The 13,111-nt window shown below is 35.9% G+C and overlaps 1 protein-coding gene across 1 annotated transcript; it reads left to right on the forward strand.

The window, feature by feature from the left end:
• Positions 1 to 817: 817 nt before the first annotated feature.
• gbp (glycogen synthase kinase binding protein) lies at positions 818 to 2,258 on the forward strand. The gene has a single exon (XM_060869826.1). It carries the CDS (start codon positions 929 to 931, stop codon positions 1,427 to 1,429), a length of 501 nt encoding a protein of 166 aa, XP_060725809.1. The 5' UTR covers positions 818 to 928; the 3' UTR covers positions 1,430 to 2,258.
• The last annotated feature ends 10,853 nt before the right edge of the window (positions 2,259 to 13,111 follow it).

Consider the following 13,111-nt stretch of genomic DNA (forward strand, 5'->3'; position numbering starts at 1 on the left):
CAGGAATTTCCAGTATAAACACATGAAGGTTAGACTTCCTCTTCATGTCTAAGTGAAAAGGATGAAAACTTCTCTTTTGTAACAGAAATGAAAACTTAAATGTTATGTTACAGTCAAAACATATAGCACATCTGATAGGAAATATAGCTAAATAGAAACTAAGTTGTGATAGTGATTAAGTTCTAAGGAAACCTCTGAGACCTGTTTTCTGCTCATCTAACAGGAAGGGGAAGTGGTGAAAGAGGTGTCATGTGTAATGAGTGTTGATTACAATGTCAGCTTGAACACATTTCATTGGTGATTTCATATTTTAGAGAAAATATGTTTTGAGAAAATAAGTATATTTTCATTTTTTAATCTCATTCATGTTTTGTTCAATAAACAGGTGGGTAATATGAAAATCAATACTTTGTAGTACACCAATAAGCACAATAAAAGTTTTGTGTTGTCTTGAGATGATTAGAATAAACCTAAAGACCTGGTTCAAATGAAATAAAACACTGATCACACAACCCCACACTGATCATACATACCCTGCTGTTCCGTTTGTGTAAAGCTATTTGGTTTGAAGACGTAGGAATCAACCATGCGTCAATATAGGGGACTCTGTATTGTAATTTGAATTAATCTTTTAACATCACGATCCTATGGGTCTTGTTCAGCCATCAACGTGCATAAAGACACAAAGAACAATGAGGGCCAATTATTTTTAACAATCATCCGTTTAACGTTAAGCCACATCACAGACGTTAAACTAGATATTTTCTACCCGCACAAATGGTACGTTCCGTGGGTTGCGTCATTCATTGTTTACAAACCAGCCCTAGCGGCTGCTTTTCGTTGGGCAGCGTGGTGGCTGTGGACGCCGGTGAAGTGCCCTCGTTTTCTTTCGAAACAAATTGCCGAAACGTTTAAATTTTACTTGAAAATGCCTTGTCGAAAGGAGAACTACATTCTCTTGGAGCAGTCCGTGACTGTCGATTCTAAAGAGGTGGACGCTCTTGTCACAAAAATCGGCGAGGCTCTTCAGCTGCACAACAATAGCGCTACACAGCAGACGATGTCGCGTCTCCACGGTCTGACCAGCGGTGGTAGCAGCAGCAGCAGCAGCAACAACAACAACAACGGCAAGCAGAGCAACAACAGTAACACTGCCATCGCACAGAAGAGAAATGGCTGCTGTATACGTCTTCGTAGCGGCCGAAAAGCGACCCGAGCAAGTCCATACAACATCCCCGGCTCCAGCGATCAAGAATGGGACCATTTCGGAACGTGGAAACGAAAGGGACTCGACGGGTCGAGTAACGAAGACGACCCCCATCAGCTCCTACAGGAACTCATCTTATCTGGGAACCTCATCAAAGAAGCGGTTAGACGACTTCAGTTCCCCTCCGAGTCTCAACGTGATTTCTCTAAACAAATCGACTGAAACTGTGAACCGTCACAAAGCCAACGGACAGGAGGAGAACGTCGTGGTGGATTAAATTCGTTATCTGATCACCTCAGCTAACCCAGTTAGCCCAAGAGGTCACGAACTACCACTATAACATTCACACATTATTCAGTTCACAAAGACGAACTTTATTAAAACCGCGATGTCGGTTTAAAACGGAACTGTAAGGTTGTTTCGACTGTTAGCTAGCCGTGTTTTTGTTTGAAATGTGACTCGACGTTCTGACTCTGTCACTAGCACGCGAAGGAAGACTCTTCCGAATGAAATGAAATGTAAACGGCGAGTTATTTGTCCTTAAACTCCACACGTATTGTGTTCACATTGTGTTTTGAAACGATATTCCTGTTTGCAGGCTAGTAGACCAAACGGTCGGTGCATCATGTTTGAGTAGCAAGTAAGAGGTTTAGCATCGTGCTACCTTTTGTTTACAGTCTTCTGTCGGTAGCTTGCAACGGGGATGGGCCACTGGTACTTAAACACACTCTCTCACACACACACACTGAACAATAAGGTACTTCATTTCATGTTTTTGGACTTTCAAACTGTTTTCTACAACCACGTGGATTTCTCCATCGAAACCCAGGAACTGGTCTGTGTTTTAAAGAGAATATCGTTTTGTAATGAAAGAGGAGTGTGAGAAGATTTTTCACATCAGATTCTCGTTCTTTGAGAATTCCTGTATGGAGTTCGTCGGTTTCTCTGCTTTCTCTCTAATGTCTGTATACTTCGTAACGAAGTCATTTTAACAGCCCTGACTTTTTTCCAGGCAGTTTGGTCTATAATAAACACGGTGGATTTTTTTTCATCTGGCTGCTATTCGTGATTTATTCTCTTACTGGTGTGGTGGTGTGCAGGCAAACAAACTACACCTATTACTGAACTTTTTAGTGTCACAGGATGGAAACCTCAAGAGTATCACATACCTAGAAAGGTGCACATTGTACCTTTTAAAGCCTTGCTTTGAAAACTAATGGTGGTCTATTTTAGTGCCCTTACATGTTTACACTATGCCTACTTTTCTAGGTGAAAGGTACCTATAAAAGAAAAGGGTTTATTTTGTTTATAACCCTTTTTTTCTGATAGATTATCTGTAATGAAACTGGGGTTAAGATGAGCATATGTTGTAATAAACATCAATCTACATATTCACTGATCTTCAGCCAAATGCCGTGACACACGTACTATCTGCGGACTCATTCTTCCTCTAGTTCCTGGTAATAGAAGCTTTTTCTGAAAAGCTGCCACGTGTGTAGCAACCAGCAGACTATACTTCCTCTATCAATTACCCTCCCCCTAACACTAGTCACTGCAACTGCATTACATTATTGTCTCTGTCTCATTGGGTTTAATCTGCTCTTTCTCTCATACAGATGTTTCACATTATACAATGTTTTCTTTCAATTCCCAAAAATGTTAAGCACAACATTAGTAATCAAAAATCATCAAAAACTTCAAAATCCTTCAAAAAGCACAGGGTCAGAGACGTTTCAAAAAGTGATAGCGTTAAACATAAACCAAGAATCTTTAGACCACCTTAGTATAAATTACATACATTAACATTTCATGCTTGCATATGAATTTGAGTTTGCTGTTTTTTTCTCATTTAAAGTAGATCTGTGCACTGATTTTTTATAGGTTCTTATTAATAATTTTTTAGTCCTTTAAGTCTTTAAGTTGAACCATAATTGAGTTGGTCTATAATATGAGATTTTTCAATAAGCAATATTTTATGATCGATTAAAGGAAAACTTTAAAATTGAATACATGCTTTATATTCTACACTCTGCCTGAACAGCTACAGCAGTACTTGTGCCAGGTTGTAAATTATTTCACAATGTTCCCCTTTTTTAACTTTGGTTTTCTTTCCCAACATTTAAATACACATTCTGACAGCACAAAGCTGCACACTGCTTTTAAAAATTGTGGGAAGCAGCTATGAAACTACTGAAGACTTAATACCAGTCATCCTCTCATGAATAACTGAAAATGGTGGTCTAGTCTTGGCACAGCATACATTCCTTATGCCAAGACTTAAATCTTAAGTCATATGCTTGCAGTTAATGTTTGGAAGTATGTCCAAGTATTCATTGCCCTTTTATACAAATCTAGGACAAGTTTAGAAGAATTATGCTCAGTGCCTCATACTTCAGTGTTCTCTATCTGAAAATAGTCCCTTAGATACAGTAATTTATAGTATACCATCTCATGAATGTTTACCCAGAGCAAAGAAGGGCAGTGTAATCTCACCAAGCCAAGACCTTAATATATGTCATGATGTAGCAGGAACCATATCTGCCAAAGTAAAATGGAGGGATGAAAACCATTTTCTTCAGACTTTGGTTTGACGATGATTATGGTGGTGGTGTAGAGAGCACACTGGTGTAAAACGACTAAAGCACTGAGGAAACAAATGTTTTTTGGACACAATATTTGTATTCACTTTAAGGAGGCAAGTGGATCCAAAACTACCAATTTCTGCTGTTTAGTTTGCAGTATTTGTTTCATTTCTGTATTATGCTATCAAAAGCATTGTAATAGTTAATCAATCAAATGTAAGTGTCTTCATATTTCCAGTGGCTGATAGATTCGAGATTTCAGATTCAGTAATATTCTGTTATCACGCTGTTTATTTCTCCAACACCAGAGGCATTAGCTTAAAAGTTAAATAGCTTTTTTGTGTGGCTTCATGTTCTGAGGTGAATTTCCTCTTCACGTGTAGTCAAAGCCACTCTAACCTTAATTGAGGACAACTGTATTATTTTTGAATGTCAAAATTAAAGTGACTCTTGATATTTAAGGATGAATGTTTAAATTGAGATTTTCACAGTAGGTCGAGAGAGAGCTTTCATTAGGAAAAGAAATGTAAACTAGTGTGGCCTTATACAGAAATTAACACTTAATTTGCTCAAAATTCATTATGCTATTGTGTACTCAGCTACTGGGTTACTGATAATCATGTCAAATATTAATGTAAATCGATTCCTATGGAATTATTGTATACTGTATTTTATTTGCAATATTTAACATTATATATATATGTTATACATTATATATATATATACTAAGTAGATGTGTACATGTGTTTTTCACCTAATGCACTAGGTTCACATTCTAGTTTCATGCACACACACAGATACCCACGCCTTCCCATTCTGGCTTTATTTGGAAATGGAAGTCATTTTTGGTTTTAAATTTTGGGCAGAAAAATAATTATATTTATAATAACATATCTGCTGATGAGGCAAAGTGCAGATCTTTCACTTAATTGTCTGTAAGTTCATACACAATTAAGTTAATGAAGACAAAATTAATACAGTGTATGTTCATGACAATTCATTTTCTCATTGGATATAACATTTATTACACTGTAGGCAGTAGAAACCCAGTGCTAGTCTAGAATATTTACTCATTTGTCTGACTGTTTGTTCTGCCAAAGCAATTAACCAGATTTCAGTAAAATCACTAAGAACTCAGTATGAAATGCAGGCTGTTGTTTGTGCTGCTTTATGGCATTTTAAGATACATACCCCCTGCGATGGTTTGGCACTCCGTCCAGGGTGTATCCTCCCTTGATGCCCGATGACGCCTGAGATAGGCACAGGCTCCCCGTGACCCGAGGTAGTTCGGATAAGTGGTAGAAAATGAATGAATGAATAATACATACCCAAACACCCTCTTATCATGCTTTAGGCTTCGATTTCCAATTATCTGTTTCTGTATTCATTTCTACTTCTTTTCTACCCAAAAGTCACTGACACTATCACTCACTCACTCACTCACTCATTTTCTACCGCTTATCCGAATTACCTTGGGTCACTGGGAGCCTGTGCCTATCTCAGGCATCATCGGGCATCAAGGCAGGATACACCCTGGACGGAGTGCCAACCCATCGCAGGAATATTCAGTTTTCTTTCCCTTATTCTCACCTTGCAATGATATACAATAAAAATCTAGCATTTATTTATTTATTTTGCATTTAAATTAGGAAATGGTGATATTTTTAAAACAAAAAAAGTAAATGTACAATATCATGACAATATAATATTCAAGATTGTTCACTGTTTCTGGGTCCCTATTTAAATATAAGCTAATTTGTCATATTGGCCATGTTATTGTGTACAAAAGCTCAGACGTTGCTCATGTCTGATCTCTTCTATAGAGACATGTGTTTAGGTGACACTCCTAAAATGGACCAATATATTTTGCACAAAATAAACATTTCTACTTTTCAGTCAGGTTGTTGTACATGCTATAATTCGAAATGAAAATTTAAAATTGTATTAAATTAGACCTCACAAATTTGCACCTCATTGTATATTATAACAGTTTAATCAAAAAGAGCAGGTCCAGGTTGTTAAATATAGAAATGAATTAATTATAATCGATATTATTAATTTCTAACGGCCATAAATTTTATTCTCCAGCAGAGGGCAATATAACATAAATCACTGCACTTCCTTTTCAATAATAACAAATGTAGGCTTATGGAAAATGAAGATGAAGAATGGATTGCAGCTTTTCTGCATAATTCTGAATCATAGCAGTGAATTGATCACATAAATACTCCTATGATCGAAATTCTCATACTCATAAATGTATATTCACTGAAATTGGACCTTCTTTTCTTTTCTTTACATGGATCACCATAAAATGGCAGACTTTCATAACATTCCCTTTTAAACAAACTTGACAATGTGCACACCATCAGCACTTTTACAGGAGAAAAAAATAAATTAATTATTGTTATTCAAATACCTAAACCAGAAAATGGTGGCACATGTGTAGGTTTAGTCTGGTGGCTGATTTAGTTTAGCCCAATTGCATTAAACAAAACATGTTCAAATGAGTAGATGTTCTCTTCTGCTTCTGTGTAAACCATTCATAGAAAATATATTATATGTCAAGATTATTTGTCTGCAGGTCATAGGTGGTTTCATGGGGCATTAACAGTTCCTATAATTCCTGCTCTAGCTCAAATTGTACCTGGAGTTCTAACAGAAATACGCCAATTTCTCTCTCATTCATCACCTTCCCACATGCCAAAGGCTGTTTCTGTAAATGTCACAACAAGTAAGGCACAATAATTTTATGCATGAGCCTTATGTAAGTTCAATGTTTTTTTAACTTGTCCTATATTCTGACCTAAATCACAAAATAATGATGATTAAAAATAGGAACTCAGAAAACAAGTGTTGGGAATCCCATGGATGTTATATCATAGAACAATACTTTTCTCTGATACTCTCAGAATGAAATCTAGAGCATCAAATCCGGTCTCCTGATTGTTTGATTACTGAGACATTTAAAACATGAGGAATAAATGTCCTCCATGTACTTCAGAGCGGTAGTGCTTGTTTTATCCATAATGTCTAATGTAAAGCACCAGCAGTCAGTTAGATTACTTCAACTATGTAGTGTTTCTTATTATGTAACATTGTCCTTAATTTTATTATTATAGGTCGCCTGTTATTTCCAGATTTTATGATTGTACTGTATATCATCAATATACATCATCTCAGGCGATTGCCCGTAATGATTTAAAGGTCTGGTTAAATCGAAATCCTAAACTTCACATCACTCCTCAACTTGTTTTGAACAAGAATTATATTTCCTTCTACTTCATTTCAGTCTGGACCAGTTTCCTTTGGAAGACGTATTTCCTGTTTGTTTGTTTCCTAGCCATGTTGCAGCAGTAGGAACAAAAGTGAGCAGACGGCTCAACTGAGCAGTCTCGAGGTAGAGGAGATTGGCTTTACTGAATTGGTACACAGATTAGAGGAGCTGGCAGTGAGTACAGGACAAAAACAAGCCGTGTTTCTAAGAATGCAACAGCGTATTGAAATGCAGAGCTCATATACAGAGTGCCACTTAACTTACAGAGACAGATTCAGATGTATGATCAGTGCCTATGTCTCATTCAAACATTAAGTTAGTTCAAATCAAGATAATCATTTTATAGCTTAAACCTGGTTCTGTGTTGACTATGCCAGTTTCAATGTACACATGTAAAAAAACAACTCAAGGACAGTTTATTTACATGTTGCTTCAAATTCATTTATTCATTATTTCATATATTTCAATGTTTCATTTGTTAATGTCAAATGGGAGTGCAAATTTTTGTAGACGTGAAGCTGCTGTGTTTCTCCTTACCTCTTCACAGTTCATTACACTTCAAGGTCTAGCTGGCAGTTTTCTCTTTCAGTAATTCTGCTTGTTGCTATGCAGCTAGCTGACCCATGTTCAGCTGTATCTTCGCTTGCTAATAACAATACTGTTCCAGTTTTTGCATTAACATTTGGGACTTTTTAAAAAGAAGATATTCTTCTTGCTGAAAATGTGATACACTTTTTTGTTTCTCTAGCTCATAAATTGATGACCTCACCCAGTCTTGCTCTTGTTATTGTTTAGCTAAATGGAGAATTTTCTAGTCAGTGATAGATGCACTTAATGTGTCCTTCTAAAGTTGATGAGTCTGACATAGCCTTCAGTTCCACCAAAGCCTTTCTAGCTACTAGTTCTGCACGTGTCATGTTGACCCCATCATTTGTAAGTTTTGTGTCAGTTCCAGCATGGCTCATTTATAGGAACTGTCAGAAATTTTGCTACAGCCATAGCAGCAGCTGAATGACAATTGTGCCAAAGTTCTTTGACATTTTGTGCTGATATTAACCTGTGCAAAGTACTATATGATCTGACTATGTCCAGTTGGTCAATGTATACATATTCATTCATTCAAACATTCATTCAAATAAACTATCTTGTAGTGAAGGCTGCATGTAGCTTTTGGTTTTGGTAGATGTATTTTAATGCTTATTTGAATGGGATCACCTTATCTGCACCTGAGAGAGAGAGAGAGAGAGAGAGAGAGAGAGAGAGAGAGAGAGAGAGATACCAGGGGCATTGTATCATGGCTAAACTTTTTTAACAAGCAGGGCTACGTGAAGAAAAGTATTTCAGTGCAATGTACTGTATATGTGACAAATAAAGGCATCTTCTATGAGCACTTTTTGAGTGGTGCACAATTATTGCCACTCTGTAATGTGGCACAATATAGTATACAGTTTTCACTGTACGTGTGTTTAAGTCATATAATGTGTGCAATGTAGCTCCATGAAAGGGCTATTGTTCATTGTTGATAGCCATTACGGCTAGCTTCTATCTGGTGTTTTCATGTTCTGGCAAGTTTCAGCAAGTATGAAATGTCAGACAGTGTTTTTAGCTCTTACAATGCCAATATCCGATTCAACAACAGTTATTTCTACTAAAATTCACACAGTCCACTATATAATTTAAGCTCCCATTTTGAACTGCAAAATGCCCGCTAACCACACACAGGTGCACTGTGTCACCTTAACATGGAGAAAGACATAAATGTAAGTGGTACATGGCAATTGTCATTGCTCTTTTTGCTTGTGGGTTTGTGGATATTCAAGACTGGGAAGAGACTTGTAATAGTTGTGTGACAGTTAGCTTGTTTGTGATGAGCAGCATATATAGCATTACAGATGGATATTAAACTGTTTATTATTAATGATAAAATGAAAGCAGACAAGTAGCAGTCTTGTGGAATCTACAGAGGGATGACATATATGTATATCTTGCCCGTCTTACACAAAACGTATATCCAAGTTTGATAGTGTAGTAAATATACTTTATAATATATAAGTAATTATTATATAGTACCTAACAAATACGAATAACAGTGTCCTATTTGTGTTAAAGCCCACTATCACCACATTTGATAGTGGCAAGTTACTGTGCACAGAACATGTGAGTGAAGTGTTCTGGTATTAAATTAAACACAATATTTTGTTGCTGATACACATCACCCGAGTGAGAAATACTTGGATAGTTTAAAAAAAGGCTATAATAAACAATGAATGTCATCTGTCCTGTGGATTTGTACTTATAATTTAAAGAAACTGGTGTGATTTGCGAGACACTATTTTGAGTATAAGTATTTCACCTTCTTCAACCTGACTAATGTGCTCTTGAATTGCCCAGTCAATCACTTGGGTGATTATACCAGTATGCAGTTTGCTTTTGCCTTGAAGTTATCCCTGCTATGGCAAGTTTATTGGATCTTTATACAGATAATACTTAAACATACTTATGCATGTGTATTTTTATATAGTATACATATTAAAATTTCACATTTATTTATATTCAAGAAATATCCAATTCCCTAACTTGTCACCAGAAAAAAATCTGCTCTTACAGTAGCTGATACACTGCTACTCTGTGCACCTTCCTTTTGTTATCACTCAATAGTACACTGTGTGTACTGACTATATGTATGAGCATATTGCACATGTTCACATGTTGATTTCATTATCTGTTTGTTAATTGTACATATAAACAAATTGTACATATTGTACACACATATTGTACTGACCATATGTATGAGCATACTGCAAATTTTCACATGTTGATTTCATTGTTTGTTAATTGTACATATTGTACACACATATTGCACTGACTATATGTATGAGCAAATTGCACATTTTCACGTCAACTCATTATCTGTACAATTGTTCTGCAATTTCTGGAGTTCACTCCTAAGAATGTCACTCACCAAGGCACATGTGCTGTGGTGAGGTGACAATAAAAGTGACTTGACTTGAATTAAAACTCTTTTTTAGCACTGATTACATAGTGACAACATATTGTCCTCTGGTTGATATATTGCTTTGCTTGTTTTTTCTCCTTTATGTCGCATTGGATAAAAGCGTCGGCTAAATGAATAAATGTAGCGTAATGTAAATGTAATATTTGGGTTGAACCAAGTGATGTGATGTATGAGTGAATTTAATAAATTTAGTTATGTAAGCACCTTCCTCTCTTAGACGTCACACATGTCTAATTAGGACCTATTGTGTGATGCTTCTGGCTCTGATCAGATAGCAGCTCTATGAGGCCACTCGAGAGGACACCTGTGAGCAAAAGGGACACAAGAGTAATTTAGTGTGCTAATGTGGGACTAAAAGAAAAGTTAATTAGTGTCATCACCAGACTCAGTCTGTGAACAATAGAATCCAGAGAGTGGACAATTGCTCATAGAAGATAAAGGATAAAAGACTCTCAGACCTATTAATGTTTAATTTCAAACAGCACATTAAAGACATATTCCAGATTGTTCATACTTCATCCAGATTCACTGGGTGTTGTTAATGATACAGAGTATTTGTCAGATTTGTCTAACTGTTCAAAGAACAACTGTTCCTAAGTAATTACACTGAATCACTTAAAAATTTACAAAGTTACTCAGCACAAATCTGGAATAAGCAACCAGGGCATTTGAGTTCTGTAAATCTCTTATTTGGGTTGCTGGCATATGGTCTTGGCAAATGACAAGTGTTGTCCTGGAAATATGTGGACCATGAGAAAAGTCCTATATCCATTCAGGAGTTCATATAACTATACAAGATTAAATTTACTAGTGTTTAAATCAAATAAGTATTTGTAACTCAAATATTCATCTTATAATTTCAATTCCTTTTTCCTTTTTTTTTTTAAAGAAATTTTGGATATATCTATTTTTCTATATTTCGATATGTGATGTTTTATGTTATAATAACATTCAGTAATCGTCTACATCAATCACAAGTTACACATCAGTCTTGGCACTAAGCATTCACCAAGATATTTGAAGAAAGAGGTATTAGACTGGATCACAGACATGAGAAAATATTAAATGATATTATAATTAAAAATTATTTCACTCTGTCTGCTGAACACCTTGAGGCATAAGCATCAATATGATCAATAAGGAGAGCCAGCACAAGGCTGCGGCTGACAATCTGCTGTTAACATTGAGACTGCACAAGAATGTAATCTTCAGGACCCTTTCGAGTTGTCTCAGGTTTTCTTTTTGTAGTCTCATTAGTTGTATCTGGACAAACATATTTGAATAAACTTCAAACTTTGTAACCTCATAGAACCATATGAGAACTACCCACATATTCTAAAGCAAACTGAACATCAGAATGCTCTACACTAAATTACTGCTCATAAATAGTTAGATCTTAGTGGCACAAAAACTAGACAATCTCTGCTGCTTGCTTTCCTCAGTGACTTGTCAACTCTTCAGTCCATGCCCTGTAAAAATGTGTCAAATGAAGCAAATCCATTTGTATTTAAAACTCTCTAAATATATGACACAGAATCCCAATCACAAAATGAGAACACATCCATCTGGACCACTGTTTAACCCCATAATATTTGACTTTATAGATGAAAAGTGATACACGGCTCCAGTACTCATTTATAGAAGGACATCCAAGTTTTTGTTCAGCACTAAGAGGAATTTGCATTTCATCCCCTGGTCAAATATTATAAATTGTCAATTCACTGTTCTTCATTGAATGTTAGAAAGAGAGCATGACTTTTTGGCTTGCAATTGGATGATTTTTTTTTTCGGCAAAGCCAAATAAAAAAGTTAAGAGGCAACCCAGCTTGTAATTTTAGATTAGAAGAATGATATTAGTACGCTCTGGTACAACTAATGTTAGTATAAGGCTAATTCTTGTTTAATAAGATACAGCTGTAAATATCTTAATAATTAATCTCTAATAACAATAGTAAACCTAATAGCAAAACATTATTACAGCAGGTTGTTTGTACAGCAGTCCTATCTGGGATGAATTGTTCCATCTTGTGCCCAGTTTTATTGGTATAGGCTCCGGATCCATCACAGCCCTGACCATGGAGTTTATAAAAGATGAACAAATGAATGAATGAATGTTTGCAAAGCATTGTAGAAGCAGGTGTATACTTAAGGAAGTTTTCTGTTGGGTGGGATTGTTCCCAAAAATGGAAAGATAACAATTCAACATGTTGGTCTCCTGGCTGTTATTTGTAAGCATTTCAAATATTTTCTTAATGACACATTCTGCAAAGGACATGGGAATTGGGGTGCTGAGACTTTGCAACATTCTCTTTCTTTGCTTTTAGGATTCTTTCAAGTGCAACTGCAGCTGCAACAGAAATAACTAAAATAATAATAGTAATGGTATAGAAAGCGCACGTCACATGTCAAAGTTCCAGCACCCCCAGTGTAAAAATGTCCTTGCATTCTGCTGTCCTCAATCCTTTGCAGTTCTCATCTGGCCTCCATTTTGACTTTGCTGCAGTTACACTGCAGAAATCTTTTCATGGTGCTGAATTCTTTTTCAAAAATGCGATGAATCCTTGAGAATAAGGAGCTTTCTGCTTTCTGCCCACTGCTTTATGGTGTTGGTAAGGAGTTTAAATTCTCTCACCTGAATGCATATCGAATTATTAGCATTTTCAATTATATATATATATAAAATGTTGACTATTGCTGAACAAATACCCTGTACCTATCTCTTAGAAAATGTATTAAATTATACAGCGTACATTATTCTTGGTTGGTGAGGAGTTATGAATATGATTAAAAAGGCTGCTGAATGAGCATATCAAGGTCTAGCATCATCAAGGTGAATCAAATACTGAATTTTGTAATGCTTTGCAAAGATAAACTGACAAATTTTCCAGTACAATATTGCTGAATATTTAAATTCTTTAGAGCATGGCAAAAAATCTTGCTTCATTGAAAATATATCTGATTAAAAGAACTGTCTCAGATTTTCAGAGAACATGCATAAAAATAGCTATATTATCATTACATCTTTCCCA

Source organism: Tachysurus vachellii, chromosome 5 (assembly GCF_030014155.1).
Source record: "Tachysurus vachellii isolate PV-2020 chromosome 5, HZAU_Pvac_v1, whole genome shotgun sequence".
Taxonomy (NCBI): domain Eukaryota; kingdom Metazoa; phylum Chordata; class Actinopteri; order Siluriformes; family Bagridae; genus Tachysurus; species Tachysurus vachellii.

Coding starts and splice junctions, on each gene's coding strand:
- gbp (XM_060869826.1), top strand. CDS start 929: ATGCCTTGTCGAAAGGAGAACTACATTCTCTTGGAGCAGTCCGTGACT.